At 40.8% G+C, this 22,588-nt stretch overlaps 1 protein-coding gene across 4 annotated transcripts in view; it reads left to right on the top strand.

Moving 5' to 3' along the window:
* Positions 1 to 22,588, top strand: part of ESR1 (estrogen receptor 1) — a 248,406-nt gene that overhangs the window by 211,514 nt on the left and 14,304 nt on the right. For all 4 annotated transcript variants that reach the window (XM_082855517.1, XM_082855519.1, XM_082855518.1 and 1 more), the window contains one exon: positions 8,906 to 9,039. In XM_082855517.1, coding sequence (XP_082711643.1) covers positions 8,906 to 9,039 — 134 coding nt within the window. The remainder of the gene's footprint in view (positions 1 to 8,905; positions 9,040 to 22,588) is intronic.

Here is a 22,588-nt window from a genome sequence, read left to right as displayed (position 1 = left end):
TCCTTTCTCCATTGTATATTCTTGCCTCCTTTATCAAAGATAAGGTGACCATGTTTACGTGGATTTATCTCGGGGTTTCTATCCTGTTCCATTGATCTGTATTTCTGTTTTTGTGCCAGTACCATACTGTCTTGATTACTGTAGCTTTGTAGTATTGTCTGAAGTCAGGGAGCCTGATTTCTCCACCTCCATTTTTTTTTCTCAAGATTGCTTTGGCTGTTAGTGGTCTTTTGTGTTTCCATGCAAACTGTGAAATTTTTTGTTCTAGTTCTGTGGAAAATGCCATTGTTAGTTTGATAGGGATTGCACTGAATCTGTGGATTGCTTTGGGTAGTATAGTCGTTTTCACAATGTAGATTCTTCCAATCCAAGAACATGGTATACTCTCCATCTATTTGTATCATCTTTAATTTTTTTCATCAGTGTCTTATAGTTTTCTGAACACAGGTCTTTTGTCTCCTTAGGTAGGTTTATTCCTAGGTATGTTATTCTTTTTGTTGCAGTGGTACATGGGGGTGTTTCCTTAATTTCTCTTTCAAATTTTTCATCATTAGTGTATCGGAATGCAAAAGATTTCTGTGCATTAATTTTGTATCTTGCTACTTTACCAGTTTCACTGATTAGCTCTAGTAGTTTTCTGGTAGCATCTTTAGGATTCTCTATGTATAGTATCATGTCATCTGCAAACAGTGACAGCTTTACTTCTTCTTTTCTGATTTGTATTCCTTTTATTTCTGTTTCTTCTCTGATTGCTATGGCTAAAACTTCCAAAACTATGTTGAATAATAGTGGTGAGAGTGGGCATCCTTGTCTTGTTCCTGATGTTAGAGGAAATTGTTTCAGTTTTTCACCATATGAGAGTGATGTTGGCTGTGGGCTTGTCATATATGGCCTGTATTATGTTGAGGTAAGTTCCCTCTATGCCTACTTTCTGGAGAGTTTTTATGATAAATGGGTGTTGAACTTTGTCAAAAGCTTTTTCTGCATCTACTGAGATTATCAAATGGTTTTTATCCTTCTGTTTGTTAATATGGTGTATCACATTCATTGATTTGCCTATATCAAAGAATCCTTGCATTCCTGGGATAAACCCCACTTGATCATGGTGTATGATCCTTTTAATGTGCTGTTGGATTCTGTTTGCTAGTATTTTGTTGAGGATTTTTGCATCTATGTTCATCAGTGATACTGGCCTGTAGTTTTCTTTTTTTGTGACATCTTTGTCTGGTTTTGGTATCAGGGTGATGGTGGCCTCATAGAATGAATTTGGGAGTTTTCCTCCCTCTGCTATATTTTGGAAGAGTTTGAGAAGGATGGGTATTAGCTCTTCTCTAAATGTTTGGTAGAATTTGCCTGTGAATCCATCTGGTCCTGGGCTTCTGTTTGTTGGAAGATTTTTAATCACAGTTTCAATTTCAGTCCTTGTGATTGGTCTGTTTATGTTTTCTGTTTCTTCCTAGTTCAGTCTCTGAAGGTTGTGCTTTTCTAAGAATTTGTCCATTTCTTCCAGGTTGTCCATTCTATTGGCATAGAGTTGCTTGTATTAATCCCTCACAATTCTTTGTATTTCTGCAGGGTCAGTTGTTACTTCTCCTTTTTCATTTCTATTTCTGTTGATTTGAGTCTTCCCCGTTTTTTGCTTGATGAGGCTGCCTAGTGGTTTATCAATTTTGTTTATCTTCTCAAAGAACCAGCTTTTACTTTTGTTAATTTTTGCTTTTGTTTCCTTCATTTCTTTTTCATTTATTTCTGATCTGATTTCTATGATTTCTTTCCTTCTGCTAACTTTAGGTTTTTTTTGTTCTTCTTTTTCTAACTGCTTTAGGTGTAAGGTTACGTTGTTTATTTGAGATTTTTCTTGTTTCTGGAGGTAAGCTTGTATTGCTATAAACTTCCCTCTTAGAACTGCTTTTGCTGCATCCCATAGGTTTTGGGTCATCGTGTTTTCATTGTCATTTGTTTCTAAGCATTTTTTGATTTCCTCTGATTTCTTCAGTGATCTCTTCGTTATTTAGCAGTGTATTGTTTAGCCTCCATGTATTTGTAGTTTTTACAGTTTTTTCCTGTAATTGATATCTAGTCTCATAGCATAGTGGTTGGAAAAGATACTTGATACAATTTCAATTTTCATAAATTTACCAAGGCTTGATTTGTGACCCAAGGTATGATCTATCCTGGAGAATGTTCCATGAGCACTTGAGAAGAAAGTGTATTCTGTTGTTTTTGGATGGAATGTCCTATAAATATCACATAAGTCCATCTTGTTTAATGTGTCATTTAAAGCTTATGTTTCCTTATTTATTTTCATTTTGGATGATCAGTCCATTGGTGAAAGTGGGGTGTTAAAGTCACCTACTATTATTGTGTTAAACTGTCAATTTCCCCTTTTATGGCTGTTAGCATTTGCCTTATGTATTGAGGTGCTCCTATGTTGGGTGCATAAATATTTACAATTGTTATATCTTCTTCTTGGATTGTTCACTTGATCATTATGTAGTGTCCTTCTTTGTCTCTTGTAATAGGCTTTATTTTAAAGCCCATTTTGTCTGATATGAGAATTGCTACTCCAGCTTTCTTTTGATTTCAATTTGCATGGAATATCTTTTTCCATCCCCTCACTTTCAGTCTGCATGTGTCCCTAGGTCTGAAGTGGGTCTCTTGTAGACAGCATATATATATGGGTCTTTTTCTTGTATCCCTTCAGCCAGTCTGTGTCTTTTGGTTGGAGCATTTAATCCATTTACATTTAAGGTAATTATCAATATGTATGTTCCTATTACTGTTTTCTTAATTTTTGGGAGTTTGTTATTGTCAGTCTTTTCCTTCTCTTGTGTTTCCTACCTAGAGAAGTTCCTTTAGCATTTGTTGTAAAGCTGGTTTGGTGGTGCTGAATTCTCTTAACTTTTGCTTGTTTATAAAGGTTTTAATTTCTGCATGGAATCTGAATGAGATCCTTGCTGGGTGGAGAATATTGGTTGTAGGTTCTTCCCTTTCATCTCTTTAAATATGTCCTCCCACTCCCTCTGGCTTGCAGAGTTTCTGCCAAAAGATCAGCTATTAACCTTATGGGGATTCCCTTTTATTATATTTGTTGCTTTTCCCTTGCTACTTTTAACATTTTTTCTTTGTATTTAATTTTTGATAGTTTGATTAATATGTCTTGGCATGTTTCTCCTTGGATTTATCCTATATGGGACTCTCTGTGCTTCCTGGACTTGACTGACTATTTCTTTCCCATGTTAGGGAAGTTTTCAACTATAATCTCTTCAAATATTTTCTCAGACCCTTTTTTTACTCTTTTTCTTCTGGGACCCTTATAATTCGAATGTTGGTGCATTTAGTGTTTTCCCAGAGGTCTCTTAGACTGTCTTCAATTCTTTTCATTCTTTTTTCTTTATTCTGCTCTGTGGTAGTTATTTCCACTATTTTACCTTCCAGGTCACTTATCCGTTCTTCTGCCTCAGTTATTCTGCTATCGATTCCTTCTAGAGAATTTTTAATTTCATTTATTGTGTTGTTCATCATTGTTTGTTTGCTCTTTAGTTCTTCCAGGTCCTTGTTAGACATTTCTTGTATTCTCTCCATTCTATTTCCAAGATTTTGCATCATCTTTACTATCATTACTCTGAATTCTTTTTCAGGTAGACTGCCTATTTCCTCTTCATTAGTTTGTTCTGGTCCGTTTTTAACTTGCTCCTTCATCTGCTACATATTTCTCTGTCTTTTCATTTTGTTTAACTTACTGTGTTTGGGGTCTCCTTTTCACAGGCTGCAGGTTCGTAGTTCCTGTTATTTTTGGTGTCTGTCCCCAGTAGGTGTAGGTAAGGTTGGTTCAGTGGCTTGTGTAGGCTTCCTGGTGGAGGGGACTGGTGCCTGTGTTCTGGTGGGCAGGGCTGCATCCGGTGGTGTGTTTTGGGGTGTCTGTGAACTTAGTATGATTTTAGACAGCCTCTCTGCTAATGGGTGGTGTTGTGTTCCTGTCTTGCTAGTTGTTTTTTATGGGGCATCCAGCACTGGAGCTTGCTGGCCGTTGGTTGGAGCTGGGTCTTCGCATTGAGATGGAGATATCTGGTAGAGCTCTCGACAATTGATATTACATGGGGCCAGGAGGTCTCTGGTGGTCCAATGTCCTGAACTTAGCTCTCCCACCTCAGAGGCTCAGGCCTGACACCAGGCCATAGCACCAAGACCCTGTCAGCCACACAGCTCAGAAAAAATGGGAGAAAAAAAGAAAGAAAATAAAAATAAAATGAAATGAAATTATTAAAATAAAAAAATTATTAAAATAAAAAAGTAATTAAAAAAAAAGAAGAGAGCAACCAAATCAATAAACATATCCACCAGTGATAACAAGTGCTAAAAACTACTAAGATAAACATAAAAATCAGAAAGAAGTCAGTTGCAGACAGAAAACCCCAAGTCTACAGCTCCTCCCAAAGTCCACCGCCTCAATTTTGGGTTGATTCATTGTCTGTTCAGGTATTCCACAGATGCAGGTACATCATCTTGATTGTGGGGATATAATCTGCTGCTCCTGGGGCTGCACGGAGAGATTTCCCTTTCTCTTCTTTGTTTGCACAGCTCCTGGGGTTCAGCTTTGGTTTTGGCCCCGCCTCTGCGTGTAGTGTTCCCCGCCCACACGGGAGAGGGTTAAAGCAGCGGCTGACTGGGGGCTCTGCATCACTCATGCCTGGGGGAAGGAGGGGTACAGTAGTTATAATTGGAATGCAGGATGAGCCTGCAGTGGCAGACGCCGGTGTGATGTTTCAACAGCCTGAAGTGCGCTGTGTATTCTCCCAGGGAAGTTGTCCCTGGATCACGGGACTCTGTCAGTTGCAGGCTGCACGGGCTCCCCGTGGGGGAGGGGTGTGGATAGTGACCTGTGCTTGCACACAGGATTCTTGGTGGCTGCATCAGCAGCGTTAGTGTTTTGTCCCTGTCTCTGGTGTCTGTGCTGATAGCCACAGCTCACAGCCGTCTCTGGAGCTCATTTAGGCAGTGCTCTGCCTTCTGTGGGCAGACAGGGAAGGAATCCCCTCTCCTTGTGCACCCTGAAACAATGGTCTTTTGCCTCTTAGGCAGTTCCAGACATTTCCCAGACTCCCTCCCGGCTAGCTGTGGTGCACTAGCCCCCTTCAGTCTGTGTTCACACAGCCAACCCCAGTCCTCTCCCTGGGATCTGACCTCCGAAGCCCGAGCCTCAGCTCCCAGCCCCCACCCGCCCCAGCGGGTGAGCAGACAAGCCTCTCGGGCTGGTGAGTGCCAGTCGGCCCTGATCCTCTGTGCAGAAATCTCTTCGCTTTGCCCTCTGCACACCTGTTGCTGTGGTCTCCTCCGTGGCTCCGAAGCTTCCCTCCCTCCCACCCGCAGTCTCCACCAGTGAAGGGGCTCCCTAGTGTGTGGAAACTTTTCCTCCTTCACAGCTCCCTCCCAGAGATGCAGGTCCTGTCCCTATTCTTTTGTCTCTGTTTTTTCTTTTTTCTTTTGCCTTACCCAGGCACATGGGGATTTTCTTGCCTTTTGGGAAGTCTGAGGTCTTCTGCCAGCGTTCAGTAGGTGTTCTGTAGGAGTTTTTCCACATGTAGATATATTTTTGATGTATTTGTGGGGAGGAAGGTGATCTCCACATCTTACTCCTCCGCCATCTTGAAGGTCCGCCTTGCCAATATAGCTTTTAAAGATTCCCCTCTGCTTATGTCAAGCTCTCATGCACCTGGACTTCCAGAAAGCAAAATGCACTGTGGCAATTGTTTTCTGGATACTTCAGGTAAAAAGGCCAACCTCTACCCAGATACCTATGGATCTACCTATTTATCAATATGTCTGTAGCTAAGACTTAAATATGGCCCCTACGGTGTGCTACATGCCATTCTAAGCATTTTACATTAAAACTCTTTTTACCTTTATCGGAGAATTCTATGACAATTGCTTCAATATTGATCTGGGGTAAATCTGGGGAGACTGACATTAGATATAAGACTCTTTCTATACCCCTTTGGGGAATGTATCCTGTTGTATTGCACTCATCTTTTTCTTGTCTGTTTGCCCCTGTTCTGGATCTCTTTATTTATTTAAAATTTTTATTGAAGTATAGTTGATATACAATGTTGTGTTAGTTTCTGGTATATAGCAAAGTTATTCAGTTTTTTATATATATATATATTTATTATTTATATATACATACATACACACATATATATATATTCTTTTTCAGGTTCTTTTGCATTATAGTTTATCACAAGATATTGAATATAATTCCCTGTGCTATATAGTAGGATCTTGTTGTTTATCTATTTTATGTATAGTAGTGTGTATCTGCTAATTCCAAACTCCTAATTTATCTCACCCCCTCCACCCATCCTGATCTCTTCATTAACAAGGGCTGTGGCTTTCTTCTCTGTCCCCTAATGTTAGCACAAAGCCTGATATATAAGGGGCCCTCAATAAGTCTTTTTGAATGAATTAAAGTAGAGCAAGAAAGGAAGACAAAGAAAATCTTATTGTTGGAATACTTTCTTTTGGTTGGTAGGCAGTGTGGTTTGACTTTACAAGTCTGAGTCCTAATTTCCTCATTTGGAAAATAGGGAAAATAATACTAACCTTTAAGGGCAGTTGTGAGAAGTAAATGAATTTATCAAAAGTACCTAGTGTATATATATATATATATATATATATATATATATATTTTTTTTTTGTGGTACACGGGCCTCTCACTGCCGTGGCCTCTCCCGCCGTGGAGCACAGGCTCTGGACACGCAGGCCCAGTGGCCACGGCCCACAGGCCCAGCCGCCCCGTGGCACGCGGGACCCTCCTGGACCGGGGCATGAACCCGCGCCCCTGCATCGGCAGGCAGACTCCCAACCACTGCGCCACCAGGGAAGCCCCACCTAGCATATTTAAGTCACTGTGAAAAAAGATGGCTTATTCCATAAATGGTGTTAAGAAAACTAAGTAGCTGCCTGGAAAAATACGAAGCTGAATCCCTGTCTCGCATCTTACACCAAAGGAAATCTCAAATGATGATTGCACAACTCTATAAATATACTAAAATCCATTGAATTGTACACTTTAAATGGGTGAATGATATGATATGATATTATATCTCAATAAAGTTGTTATAAAAATAAATCCCAGAAGATCAAAGATTTAAGTGTAAAGACATGGAACTGTATTAGAAGGAAACATAAGGTAGTTTTTAATATGTATTGGAAGGGAGAATGACCTTTTCAAGCAAGACATACTGTTCTAAAGCCATAAATGAAAGTTTGATTATTTAATAATTGAATATTTTGCAGAAGAAAATACTAGAAACAAAATCAAAAGAAAAATATGACAAATAGTGAGAAAATAATTAAAAGCACATAGAACAAAAGGCTAATTACTGTAATATATAAAGAGCTCTTAAGAATCAATGTGAAAATGACCAAAAATATGGGCAAAGTACAAAAGCAGGCAGGTCAGAGGAAGAGCTTATACCAATATATTCTCCAACCAACAGCCTAATGGTACAAGCTCTTTAGAAGCAATATTTGAACTATTTGTCCAAATTAAGAATACATAAGTCCTCCAATCTAGCAATTTGGCTTCTAGGAAATTATTCCATAGCTATTTATACATGTGTCTAGACATAAACATAAGTATAGTCATTGCATGAAATGTTTGTAACAGCACAATACTTGAAATCAAACTAAATATCAACCAACAAAGAAGTAGTTAGAGAAATAATAGCATTTTGTTTAGTGAAAAATTATGCAGCTCTTAAAAACCGTTGATGAAGAACCCCAAAATATATCAATTAAAAACAAAACAAGGTGCTGGACAATGTGTTTACTGTTCATGTTTTAAATTTTTATATATTGCACAAACATATGTTTGCATACACATAAAATATTCTAGCTTCTTTCTAGCCCCCAAAACCCATCATGCCCAAAATTCAGCTCATGAATAACAAGATGAATGAATTCCTTCCACATGTATCATCTATCTCTGCATTTAATTTTTGCACCAACCCTACGGAAAAGATACTAATACTTTCTTTTGAAAAGATTACACGTTTTGAACCTTTGAGTTTGCTTATTCAGTAGTTGCAACTATTAATGCTAAATCCTTGATGCCGAAGCTCTGTTGTACAGGGAAAAAGCCTAAGCTTCTTATATAATGATGTAGGACATCCTTCATCAACCGACATTGTCCTTCTTTCCCAGATTACTCTCCTGTCTCCTTCTGCTTATAGCACACTGCTCCAAGTTCTTTCACACTGTTCCTCCTTTCCATGTTTAGGGCCTCTTCCAATGATGCTTTTGCACCTCAGCTCAATGAAATCCTGTTTACATTTTCTTAAAATGTCAACTCAAATGCCACCCACTCGGCAAATCTTTACCTGTCATCCTAGGCAACACCAATGGTTCCAGCACAACTACAGCTCATAGTTTTCATAGTTTGTCCTGTATTTCAAAAGCATTTTATATAAGTCTATTAAAACTGATTATATTATTTCAAGGTCGTGAGCATATTGAGATTAGAGGCCCTATTTTTATTCTCATTACTACCACAACGTCTAGAATATAGTAGCGGTTTGATAAATATTTATTAGAAAAATTATTTATCTGAATTCGAATCATTTTTAATTACCCATAGGTTGAAGAACTTCATATTCAGCGTGACAGATTTGGGGATTGAATAATACATCTCTTCTAAGAATTTGAAATGAAAATGTTTTATTGATGGAAAATCTTTCTTCATCTTGCCTTCTAGAATTCAAATGAATGTTCATGCTCTGTGAAGAGAATGGGCTGTGGTTTTTTGTTACAGATTTGGAGCCAGTAAATTTTTATGAATGTGAACCTTATCATGTCTTCTGGACGCTTTCCCGTTCTTTAATTCTTTTTTCCTGTGTTTTCATAGGAACCAGGGAAAATGTGTTGAGGGCATGGTGGAGATCTTTGACATGTTGCTGGCTACATCGTCTCGGTTCCGTATGATGAATCTCCAGGGAGAGGAGTTTGTGTGCCTCAAATCCATCATTTTGCTTAATTCTGGTGAGTGGATAACATGGGAAAATTTAATGCTGGTTACTGGAAGAAATAGTTATTTGTACTTTCAACCAGGTACAAGCTACCTACTACAAAGACATAATCACAAATTGATAGAAACAATTAACACATTTAAAATAAAAAAATAAATAAAATAAAATGCCTATCTTCTTTTTAAATTACTTATGGAGGTGAAACCATGCTGATCAAAAATGATGAATGAAAACCAAAAATCGAACATTGAATCCAATGGCCTTTCTGTTGAAATACTTTTATCCTCTCACAGATATTGGGGATGTTTTTATTAAAGTGGTACATGTATGTGGACATAAGTCTGTTGTTAGTTGTATATGTCAGAAAGTAAGTAGAGCGAGTGACCCTGTTAGGATAGTGTGACCAATTCTAAGTTCCAGATCATAAGCAAAGAGGCTTATTTGAGACAGACCATGTTTCTGGTCAAAATTGATTAGCTGAAATATATAATTGGCTCAGAGATAGAAAAACCTAGTTCTAAAACTGAGGAACGTGGAGTTCGGTACATTGGGCCAGCTGGAAGAGTGGTTTTCATTTGATCCATGGTGTCTAATTCAACTGTCCCCTCCTATGTATTCATTTGAGAAAGCTTAGCTGAGAGTGGCATCTGTTTTTTCTTTGGTGGTGAGGTTGGCTGTTGCATAATGGGTCACTCCAGGTCACCCAGATGGAAACTATGGCTCAGCCTGAATCAGCACCCTGACTCGTCCCAGACTCCTTGGTAGTTGAGTCTAAGCACTAGATCCCCAGTCTGCACCACCTGAAGCTTAACAATGGGGCGCCACCTGCACCTAGATGCCCTTAATCTGGACCTTAGTCCCCCAGCCTCAGGCCTACCTCATGCCGGAGACCTCGTTCTCACATACAAATCACAACCGTTTGGAAGCCCTGGACCCGATTTTAGATTTAGTTTCTTACATCATTCGATACGGTCTCAAAGTTCCCAATAGCTGAACTACAGTTTGTGTTGATCCCATATGGAAAGCGTCGGCACTTCCTTGTGTTTTGAGATGTTTTGTTTCTTCCTGTTGAATGCCAATCCCTTCCCATATCCCCTAACAATTTTCCACTTCTCTTCCCCACCAATGCTAGTAACCTATATTGCTTAATGGTTGTCATAGTAATCATTCTCACTTAACTGATAAATGGAAATCTGTACTATTACGCTAGGCAGGGACTGAATTACAGAATGAAGTTGCATGAAAAATAATGTGGTCTCTACTAAGGAAGTGATTACCACTCCATTCAAGTTTCAGGTTCCACTCAACGTGCATTGTGCTTTTCATTTGAGTCATTTGTCCTGTATGTTGAAGGGTCCAGATCCCATAATGGCTCTTTATTGGATGAGAGTTCTGGGAGCAGTGCCACTCGGCTGCACAGTGCCAGGTCCTGAACCTGCTCCTTCTTCGTTGGAGGGCTGGCACACGCCGACGTCTCTCGTGTGGGCAATCTGTTAATTTCAGGGAAGGCAGGCCTGTCAAGTGCTGGGACTTTCTTCCTACCTTTACCAGGAAATAATACCCCGGACAGGAAGTGAAATTAGCTGGAGTTATAAAATCAACAAAAGGAGCTGCTCTGATCTTGGTAATCAAAACTATATCCTTCAGATCTGCAGAGTTTTTTCCTTCATTACTGGTCTGTTCCTATAGGAGGGTGCTTTTTTTCATATTATGTAATAAAAAAGGCAGGACTTTTGCCATCAAAATATTGGATTTATAGACCTAAGTATTTTAAATCCCAGAGGAAAAACTTTAAGCCCTCACAAGAAAGTACTTATTAAAGACTGACACCAGCATCTCCAAACAGTATTTCTCACCGCAGGATTTGGACCTCCACCTGCTACCCCCTGACACCAGTTAAACTTTCCTGCTCTATCCTTGTCCTTTTACCCCTTTCTCAGGATCTTCTGTGAGCTCCCTTGCGCCGGGAGGGTTGGAACGCTATTTTGGAAATACAAGGCACTGTTTTACTGACAGAGTTTATAGTTGTCTTTTTCATGAGATACCAGCAGCTCATCTTTTCTTGTAAGGACGGCACTGTTGGCTCACGAGCTGTAGCAAAACAGAAGCCGTCTCTCCACTTGGGAAAAGTGGAATCGCTCTTTCCACTCCAAAAGGGAGCTCTGTTTTGGAAAAGCGGATCTGCCGCTGAGCACAGCTCCTGGTGTCTCATATTGTTCCTGAAAAACAGAATCAAAAAAACATGACTCCTAAACACAGTGGTGTGGAGCTCAGTACCTTTTTCAGAGTCAAAAAGTGATCAGTCATATGAGGGTCACCACGACGATCAACAGGTTTTTCCCGCAACTGGAGGTATGGACTTTTCTAAAAACCCAACCAATTCCTTGCTCTGATCAAGGGCAGCTCTTCACCTGTCATGAGACAAAATACAAAGTGACTCTAATTCCTGGAATCTCGGACGAAGCCAAGCTAGAAATGATTCAGGAAACCTTCACTAGAAGATGCTTTTCTGGTCCCTGGGGAACAAGACCTCAGTGTATGGAGGAACCCTGGGTTTTGGGCTGAGCCTCTGTCAACAAAGTCTGAGAAGAGTGTGTTTACATGGGCCTTGACTTGGGGGTCGAGACACAAGGGGAGTTGAAAGGTTGTTATGAGGACCTGCTAGGAATGTCTTTCTGGAAGCCTTGAGAAGGTCTCCCAAATGCCAACATTTCCAGGGGAAGCCCTCTTCACAGCTGTTTGCGAGTGGGAGGGATTCATCATTTCTGAGACAGAATAATTTATTAGTTTGCTTGCAAAAGCTTCTAATATCCACAGGACAAACACTGTTTGTTTTTATTCTCCCCACCAAAGGACAGAGGCGCTGCTAGTTAATCCAAAGACGCCCTAGCCAAATCAATGCTCGTGTCAAGGCATTCTGAGAACTAGCTGGACGGGGTTCAAGGTAGGGCAAATGCGAACAGAGCAGTGAGCTCAGGGCAAAAGGCTGGGAGGCAGCAGCAGTGGGAGAGGAGGATGGAGCTGGAGCTACAGAGGGGGACCGGGAAGGAGGTTCTGTGCCCGGTTACTGTATTCCTGCTACCCAGCATGACTTCAGTTCTTCTTTGTAATTCCAATATTTCAAATTCTTCAGGTCCGGTTCAGATCTCACCTCATTCAGGAAATCTTGCTACAACCCAAGTCCATAATGAGATTTTCTTCTCCAGACTGTTTTAGTTCTTAGAGCCAGTACCTCACAATCTAGCATTTGGGCAGTTGGTGCACTGATTTCAATAATTGATGCAATAATTTCATTAATTTATTCAATAACTCATCAGTAATGGAATTCCCACCATGAAATGTAAGCCAAATATATGAAAGTGAATGACATCATTCTTTGGTTTTGGGTTTTCAGTGTTTTATTTTAGCCTGGATGGGTTCTTTATGCGTGTATGTCCTAATTTCCCTATAAACTATTAATTTTTTTTATTCCTCACAGCCTGTGAACTGCCAACAAGTATTAGACCCTTCAGTCATTTAATAGACGCGTATTTGCTGGACATGACCAAAAGCACCTAGAAAGTCCCCATCTTTCCCATGCTGTTCCCACCATGATGAAACATATCATCTTTTTCAGTGTACTATAGATCTAGATAATGTCAGACTATTAATGGGAAAAAAATAATGCCCATCTCCTTGGGTTATTGTGAGATCAAGGGGAAACTGTGTATAAAGTGTCTAATGCAGTTCCTGGAACATAGTAGGTCCTCAATCAGTGACAACTGTCATCATCACTCATGAGAATCTCTGGCTTAAACGGAGTCAGTTCATGCCTTTTTTTCAATAAAATTAAGTGCTTTTAGTTTAAAGGCCTGCCTTCCGCTAGACTTAAAAAAGTATGCAAGGACAGGAGGGTGATAATAACAATGGAGACTGTAACTCTTCTCCTGAGGCTTTTTTAATTGTGCTATTTAATTTTATTTAGAGAAACTTTAGAGCAAGATTATCTCATGGATAGTAATTGATTGTTATTTGAACCTTAATTTTGACGGACCTTAATGAAAACTCTGTGGTGTCCCCATTCACCATCAGTTGACTCTGCTTCTTCTCATCCTCTTTCCCCATCTGTGTGGTCCTCATAAAGCCTTCAGAATCCACCCTCATTCAGAACACCACCCATTTAGGAAGTGTTTTCCAAGACTCGGAAAAATTCATGAGTCAAAGCTTAATACGTATAAATCTACAGTCTCTAATGAACGTTGGGTTTGGCCTTCAAGATCGATTTAATAATTATTTCTCCCCATTTTCTGAACATCTTTCTGACCACAATGCTTTATATGCCTCAGTAATTCTGAAGAGCCTCACGTACTTCACTCCCAGGTAACTTTATCCAACTGGCTCCCTGGAGAGCCTGTCAGACCCCTGACTGCAGCTCCTCTGCCCTCTGTGTTACAGTGGATCTTCTTTTCTCTCCTTATCCACAAACTAATTCCAATTACTCCGACTCTTTGCCTGCTGGATCCCGGTGTTACCATTGGCAGGCACGTTTGTTACTCCTGGAAAGTCTTCTGCTGTAAAAATGTTGTACCCTTGATTACCTGTTCATCCAAAGCTGATCTTCAGACAACATGTCTCTTTCAATTGATGGAGTATTAAAGAAGAATAAGGAGCCAAAACCACTGGGGCTAAAAACCCGAGGTGGAAAGTTAAAGGAAAGTAAAATGCCTGGAAGGAAGAATTATGACAACATCTCTAACGTGTGTATCCCCGTGTTCATTTAAAGAAAAAAGGATATGGAATATGCCACGGGTGCATATACATTAAATGTAAACATAAACATGGTGCCAGCTCTTGTCTGTCACCTAGTTCTGCTTTGTTAATCATGGCATATCTTGTCATCTTGATGTCTTGATGAAACATCTGAGGCTGAAGCTGGTGACATCCATTTGCTTTGTGTATGTTCACCAGAGGCTGCAATCTCGTCAGAGAAGCATTTGTAATCATGATTAATTATAACAGGCTCCCATCACAAAGACTATTTCCTCTCTCGGAGCTGAATTCTTTGCTTTCTCTCTGCTAATTATTAGACAATTATTCACTGCATTGGTTTTTTTTTTTTTTTTTTTTTTTTTTTTTTTTTTTTTTGCGGTACGCGGGCCTCTCACTGTCGCGGCCCCTCCCGTTGCGGAGCACAGGCTCCGGACGCGCAGGCTCAGCGGCCATGGCTCACGGGCCCAGCTGCTCCGCGGCACGTGGGATCTTCCCACACCGGGGCACGAACCCGTGTCCCCTGCATCGGCAGGCGGACTCTCAACCACTGCGCCACCAGGGATGCCCGGATATTTTTAAGTGTAGAAGTTAGACAATGATTCAGCGTCCCTATATTTAGATGAAAAAACATTTTAAAAACATACTGTAGATATGTTGACTGCAAACATGAAGAATCATTCATTCTTAACAGTTGAAGGATCCTGATGGGAACAAGCCTTGGAATCTCAGACAGCACATTGTCAGGTCTGCCCATTGCTGTCACAGTGGAGAAGATTTGATCGTATTCTCTCTTGGGTTCTGTATAATGCCAAGCTTCCTCTCCAGGGAGCCTCTGCTTATTGTGGTAACTTTGAGCTAAACGGCCCTTGATAGTTACTAAGTGGCTCACTGTCTCCTCCCTGGCTGATGGGTTCTGGAGGCAGTCGACAGCTCTTGGAGTCTTTCCTTGCTCCCACCTAATGGTGTGGCCTGAAGCTTCTCGGCCTCCGTTAATTTCTTGAACACTCGGCGCAGCGTGGACTTTGTCTTAGAGAGCCCAGGCATTCAAGAGAAGCAGCTCGGGCACTTCCTTAGGCGGTGTTGGATGCCCTTTGCTAAGCCACTTCCCTGAGCCTCATGTGTAAAATGGAAATAATGATACCTAACACACAGAATGGTTGTGACTATTGAAACCATGACCACCTACTGCCTGGCGCGTAATATGTGCACATAAATGTCAGTCTGCAGACTCTCCAAATACAAAAACCCCGGCACGTTTTTCTTAGCAGATGATACATAACTTCCTGCCTGGGAATTCTGAAGTGGGATTTCACGCAGGTCATTTGGGGTTAAAAAAAATTGCATTCTCACAGCAAAGATGTCCTTCTCGTGAGTGGAATAGTCCCAGGCCCCAGAAGGGGTGGATTGGGTCCTGTGTCTTCTTGCAGAGACTTCTTGGAACTTGTAATGAACTGGGGGAACCAGCTAAGTGCCTGTAACCTGGGGAAGACTTGGGGGTCTTAACTCTTTGGACGGGGCAAAGGCAGGAGCCATTGGGAGACTGGAAATCCTTCCGATGATCCTGAGATTAGGAGCAGTTATCCATTCATATTCAAGAACCTCAGAGGGAGGAGCAGCTGCCCATCCTTTTATGCTCCAAGGAGCATGGACACAGGGGGAAGCTGTCTCCTAGGTCCTTGATTCAACCACCACTTTCATCCACATTCTCTAGGGCTCAGAAATTACCTGTCTGTATTCTTAAGTTTGAATAATATACGGGACCGTTAAAAAAAAAGAAAAATGCCCCAGACTACCCCACTGCTGATTTAAAATGCTCTTTGGGGCTTCCCTGGTGGCGCAGTGGTTGAGCGTCCGCCTGCCGATGCAGGGGATGCGGGTTCGTGCCCCGGTCCGGGAAGATCCCACATGCCGCGGAGCGGCTGGGCCTGTGAGCCATGGCCGCTGAGCCTGCGCGTCCAGAGCCTGTGCTCCGCAACAGGAGAGGCCACAACAGTAAGAGACCCGCGTACCGCAAAAAAAAAAAAAAAAAAAAAAAAGCTCTTTGTATGTTGCTTAAATATGAATAATCACATTATGTAAATGAATGAGTGTAAACTCCATGTTCATAGCTCTTATATACATACAAAACCAAAACAAATTCACAAATTAAATACAGACTGAAAGGCAAACTGATAATAATGTTTTGGCAGAAACTGAGTTGCTTTTTGCAGCCTGCTGGGGCAGATCTCTGTCTGCTAGTCTACCGAGCCTCTTGTAAGGACCCTGTTCTCCCCCCTTGTCTGTGTTCAGAAGGATGGCAAAAGCTTTGCTTCTGTAGCACCCTGTTTTGGCAAGAACACGTCATTTATGTATTTTGTTTGCTTCTGCATCTATTTTTCTGAGATACTTAAGACATAACTGTTAGACTTGAGGCCATCATGAGCACGGGTGAAAAATATGTAACTTAGGAAACAGTCAAAGATGATATGGATTATTAGATGGGTCCATCTCAATACTCCACACGTTTCCATCCTCTGGGGGTCTCTGAAAAAATTCTGTTGTGGGAACCCTTCCCAGAGATTCCAATATCGTTAACCGTGAATATCGGTATTTGTTTAAAGCTCCCACCAAGACTTCAGTCTCACCAGGACTGAGAACTCTTGATCTAACTGACATAGAACATTCTGAAATTAATGTCTTAATGATATTGTTTAGAATATTGTTAAGATAAAAGCGCACAATTTTAAAAGGCCAGGAGACAGTTTAAGGACCTTTGAGAATCCTCTTTTAATTCTCAGTAATGTGTGGAAATTAGTTTGAAAACTACTGCTGTAGGTGATGAAATGTCTGCTAAGTTAAACTAGTTCTCTAGTACATTATAAAGTGAACCATTCTGCATACTGGGGGGAAAAACTGCTGGTGCTCAGAAAGAACATTGCCCAGCACTGGGGACAGGAAATGGAGGCCTGTCTTTCACACATTGGCTTGGGCAGGGGACACAGGCAATTAACAGATCATGTCAATGTCATGAGATAAGAGAATGTCATGATGAAGGGAAGCAGAGTGTCCGCAGAGATGGACAGCAGGGTCCTTACCTGAGCACCGATGCTTCAACTGAGTCATTAGGGTGAGTTGGACTTGGCTGGAGTCAGAAGGCAAGAGGGAAAGTTCTGGCTCCACCATTAAACTAACAGGGTCTCATCAAGCCACTGGACCACTCTTCACTGGTCTCCTCAACTATAAAATAGAAATAATAATTCTAAACTGTCCTGTTAACCCAAAGGTTTGTCATGACATAACAAGATAACTTAAAAATATGAGCTAATATCATCATTACTATTATAATCTGTTGTTTTTTAGGGGGAAAATATTATGTGATCTAATATCCTGCAGAGACTTTGGTGTCAGGATCTCCCTGTTCTAATCATAGGACAAGAATTACACTCAGGCCCTATATTTGGAAGGGCCATAGATGCCCTCTCTCTGCCTTCATGCCTGGCACATTGAACTATAAATCTAAATGTGTGTTGACACTTGAACTGAAGAAGACCATGAGAAAACAGCAACAAAATCCCATTCATTTCTTGAGCTCAGAAGTGAAATAAAATATTGCTTTTTAATGGGGTTTTCCTTTCCTGCATGATACTCAGTGAACAAGTAAAAGCCGTGTTGGAATATGTTTGCTTCCTGAAACATTTAAATGGAAAGTCAGACTGTCAAGTTTTCAGTCTAAACCAAACACCCCTACACTTAGTTGGAAGACCTACTTCTGGGCCTAGCCTTTCATGTGTGGGCCCACGGCTACATCTGACTGCTTCTCTTGGGTTGAAAGAAAGGTGGAACAACAAACTCCCTGCCTCTCCCGTGGGGTCCTGGTCCTTGAACACCACATCAGCCTCAGACTCCTTCAGCACTTTCCCCCAGGGGGTACGGCTACTTTTGTATGTTGAGGTAGCTTGAGGTTGCCTCGGTTCTATTTTCTCTGAGTTTTTACTTTATATCTACTTTTTCGGTTTTGTTTTTCTCTGGCATATAAGACAGACAGCAGTACCCCCACTGAACTGAGTGATGTCCATGGATTTATGTTAGCTTCACTACCATTTATTGAGCATTTACCACTTTTCCAGGCATTAAATGCTGGAAAGGAAAAGTTGCCTCTAGTTGCCTCATCTGTAAAATGGGAGGAAGTAGTAGTTCCTACATACCAGTTTGCATAAAGTGAGCCATGTGGACTGCTCCCTGGACCCTAGGGACGCTCCATCAAAGTGACCCCGTGGTCATACCAGTAGTGATTACAGTAGCAGTGATTAGTGAGGCAGTTTCGACCTCAGGGACGGCACGATCTTAAGATAAAGACAGATATAAAAAGAGAATTGTTCTTTTTTTTAATAGATCTTTATTGGATTATAATTGCTTCACAATACTGTGTTAGTTTCTGTTGTACACCAAAGTGAATCAACCATATGCATACATATGTCCCCATATCCCCTCCCTCTTGCGTCTCCCTCCCACCTTCCCTATCCCACCCCTCTAGGTGGTCACACAGCACCAAGCTGATCTCCCTGTGCTATGCAGCTGCTTCCCACTAGCTATCTGTTTTACATTTGGTAGCATATATATGTCGATGCTACTCTCACTTCGCCCCAGTTTCCCCCTCCCACCCCGTGTCCTCAAGTCCATTCTCTATGTCTATCTCTTTATTCCTGCCCTGCAACTAGAATCAGCAGTACCATTTTTTTTTTTTAGATTCCATATATATGCGTTAGAATACAGTATATGTTTTTCTCTTTCTGACTTCAGAACTGTTCTTTTTAAAAATGAAATTATGATTACAAAAAATATGTTAAATTTAGATAATTTTAGAATAACAAAGTGTATTATTAAGGAAATAACCACGTGAGGTTAACCAACCATGTGGACGTTCTGATGGCTCTTACTGCAATAGAGGATAAGGGTTAAGAGCAAGGGGCTCTAGTTCCAAGTTCAAATCCCCTTCCTGCTATTTAGTAGTATGACTTTGGACAAGTTACTTAAACGCTTTGGGCTCCTATTCCCTGGTCCGTGAAATGGCGAGCTTAATAGTGCCTACCTGTTAATACAGATTAGCTTTTACAATACAGTGCCTACTTCACACTAACACTTAATTTGTGTTCAAAACTGTTTTCTTTTCGTACTGTGTGTATATATATTCATCTTTAGATTTACCCATGTTAATTAGGATCATACACATGTACTCTCTTTAAAAATAAGATTTTAGGGAATTCCCTGGCTGTCCTGTGGTTAGGACTCTGAGCTTTCACTGCCAAGGGTGCAGTTTCAATCACTGGTCGGGGAGTTAGGATCCCGCAAGCCGCACGGCCAAAAATAAAAAATAAAAATAAATAAATAAACAACAATAAGACTTTAAATGGCTGCCATAATCATTCATGAAGATATAAGATCATTTATTTAACGAATCTGATATTGTTAAACACAAGTGGCCTCTCGCTTTTGTTATTATAAACAGCGCTTCTTTTGCGTTCTTGTAAGTGTCTTTTGCCTGCTTGTGAACATTACTTTGGATAATGTTTCGTGAAGTGGATTTGCTGGGTGAAAGAGTGTAGATATCATTGTCTCTTGATACGTATTGCCTACTGCCCCAGAAAACTTTATCAACTTACACTTTTACATAAATGTAACCTTTTCATGCATGTGGAAGACAGACGTGGGTGCATCCGCCTCAGAGGCAGCGATGCAGACAGCTCCCTGCAGCCCAGCTACTGCCCTCAGCTGTGAAATTCCCAGGCAGGAGTTTCTACACAGGACATGTTATAAACATCATATTACAAACATCCCAAGCTCACTCCTTTGGAAGCAAATTATCGCTTCACAGAATGTTGTTTATTTTATTATCTATTATCTATATAGGTGCTTATTATGTCATTTTTAAATTTTATGACTTGCACAGACACTGTGCTGGTGAACTGCTCTTATTCTAAGCAGTCAGGATGCACAGAGGGTTGGCATTTAGTATCTTACCCTCTGCCTTTGGTCCCTTTGCCACTGTTTTTACTGAGGGATATTTATAAAAAGAAAGACAAGAGGTTGAATGGCCGTAAGTGAACCTCCCTTTAAAAACTCATCTCGGGAAGGACAACCCGCCTCCTCCAAAGATTTCATTTGCTCTGGGTTCTGGGACTTTGTGTGACTGACACGACCTTTCCTTTTTCATCTTGATGGTGAAGCCCTTATTTTTGGTAGAGCGGATGTTACTCTGAGTGAGATAATATAACCTTCGCGTTCAGTGAAAGCCAAGCACTCAGCACCTTCTAGTAAGACCTTAATGCTCTGCTTCCTTTGCGTTCCAACTTGCCAGTCCTCGTGGGACAAAGCTGATCTTTTCTGTACTTAGATAAGTAGCTCAGGTTACTGATGACATGTCGCAGGTATTTCCAACTAAGAAAAATTTTCTCCGAAGCTTTGGTAACAAATTTGTTAGTTCCCTTTTCTGCCGAAATGGCAAACCTTGAAGAGTTTCAGAAATGCGAACAGGCTTAGGGATGATAGCAATATTATGAAAATAGTAATAAGTAATATCCCTACAGCAAGCTCCTTAGTCCTTGGAATATCCATCACCAGCTCTGTTTCCCTCTCATCAGTCCAGGCATTGACAAAGCTTGTGAAATAATAGAAATGAAAGGCACTGTGATTTTGTATTTTCAATAGCATTTTCTTCTACCAGATTACGAAAGGCATACATGCCTGAGGCAGAGAACTTGGAAAATACAGAAAAGCCACCAAGAAAAATATCTCCCAAGTCATCATAATTTCGCTGCACAAAAGTAATCATTGTTAACATTTTGGTAAATGTTCTTAATTAAAGAGACTCTTAGAAGGTGCCTGGGTCCACCAGCACCTCTTCTCCACACCATCTTGCACCTTGTTTGGAAAATCTGGAGTGCTCCTAAATCATTCCAGGAAAATTATTAGTTTTCTCAAATATCTCTGGAGGCGAGGTTATTGGCGGTCATTTCTAGTTTCTCACAAACCTTGAAGTTAGGAAATTCTTTGTGTAGCCTTTCATTACTGCCGGGAGTGAGGGGTATTTGGGTGCTCGTTCCAACTCTGCCCTTTATTTACCCACAGGGTGACCTCAGGCAAGTCCAGCCTTGCTGTTCTGTCTGAAGACCCTCCCAGCAGTAGCATCCACTAGCCCCAGTTCCTTAACCTCTCTGAGCCTCTGTTTCCCAACAAGTAAATTAATGACTGGATCAGTAGGGGGCCTTTTCACATTAAAAATTATTTACTTAAAGAATGTCTATATGTATAACTGAGTCACTTTGCTGTACAGCAGAGATCGGCACAACATTGTAAATCAACTATCCTTCAATTTTAAAAATTAACAAAATTGTTTATTTATTTGTAGAATTTATTTTTTAGAGCAGTTTTAGGTTCATAGCAAAGCTGAGGGAAAGGTACAGAGATTTTCCATGTAACCTGCCCCCCTCCACGCCACCCCCAGTCTCCCTCATTATCAAAATCCCACACCAGAGAGGTATATTTGTTATAATCGATGAACTTAATGTTTACATACCTTTATCACCTAAAGTTTATAGTTTACATTAAGGGTCACTCTTGATGTTGTACATTCTATGGGTTTTAAAAACTGTGAAATGACATGTATCCATCAGTATAGTATGTACAGAGGAGTTTCCACTCTGTATGTTATTTAGGACATTCTACCCTAAAAATCCTTGTGGTCTGACTATTCAACCCACCCATTTCCCTAACCCCTGAAAACGACTGATATTTTTTTTTACTGTCTTCTTAGTTTTGTCTTTTCTAGAATGTCATGTAGTTGGAAACATATATTATGTAGTCTTTTCAGATTGGCTCCTTTCAGTCAGTAATATGAATTTAAGATTTTTCCATGTCTTCTGATGGCTTGATAGCTCGTTTCTTTTTTCTTTTTTTGGCTGCATTGGGTCTTCGTTGCTGTGAGTGGGCTTTCTCTAGTTGTGGTGAGTGGGGGCTACCCTTCGTGGCAGTGCACGGGCTTCTCATTGCGGTGGCTTCTCTTGTTGTGGAGCACAGGCTCTCGGTGCGCTGGCGTCAGTAGTTGCAGCATGTGGGCTTCAGTAGTTGTGGCGTCATTTCTTCCTAGCACTGAATAATATTCCATTGTCTGGAGGTACCAGAGTTTATCCATTCACCTACTATAGGACATCTTGCCTCCAAGTTTTGGCAGTTATGATTAATGGTGCTATAAGTATCCATGTGCAGGTTTTTGTGTGGACATGAATGTTCAACTCATTTGGGTAAATACCAAGGAGCATGATTGCTGGCTTATATAGAAAGGGTATGTTTAGTTTTGTAAAAGTCTGCCGAACTGTCTTCCAAAGTGGCTACACCATTTTTCATTTCTACCGGCAATGAGTGAGAGTTCCTGTTGCTCCACATCCTTGCCAGCATTTGCTGATGTCAGTGTTTTAGATTTCGGCCATTTTAATAGACGTGTAGCAGTATCTCATTGTTGTTCCAGTTTTCAGTTCTCTACTGACATATGATGTGAAGCATCTTTTCATATACTTATTTTCCATTTCTAGATCTTCTTTGGTGAAGTGTCAGGTCTTCTGCCCATTTTTTAATCTGGTTGTTGGTTTTCTTTTTGTTGAGTTTCAAGTTCTTTGACTATTTTGCTAGGAGTCCTTTAGCAAAGGTGTCTTTTGCAAATATTTTCTCCCAGTCTGTGGCTTGACTTTGCATCGTCCCGAGATCAGTGCTTTTGAAATCTTCTGCTAGAGCCTCATGTTTCAGAAGGTGCCTCTGGTCACCAGAGGAAGGGGACATGAGGC

The sequence above is a fragment of the Leucopleurus acutus genome, assembly GCF_964270905.1.
Source record: "Leucopleurus acutus genome assembly, chromosome: 15".
Lineage (NCBI taxonomy): Eukaryota > Metazoa > Chordata > Mammalia > Artiodactyla > Delphinidae > Leucopleurus > Leucopleurus acutus.
The sequence above is the reverse complement of the archived record's forward strand: the minus strand, read 5'-3'. Positions and strand labels throughout refer to the sequence as shown.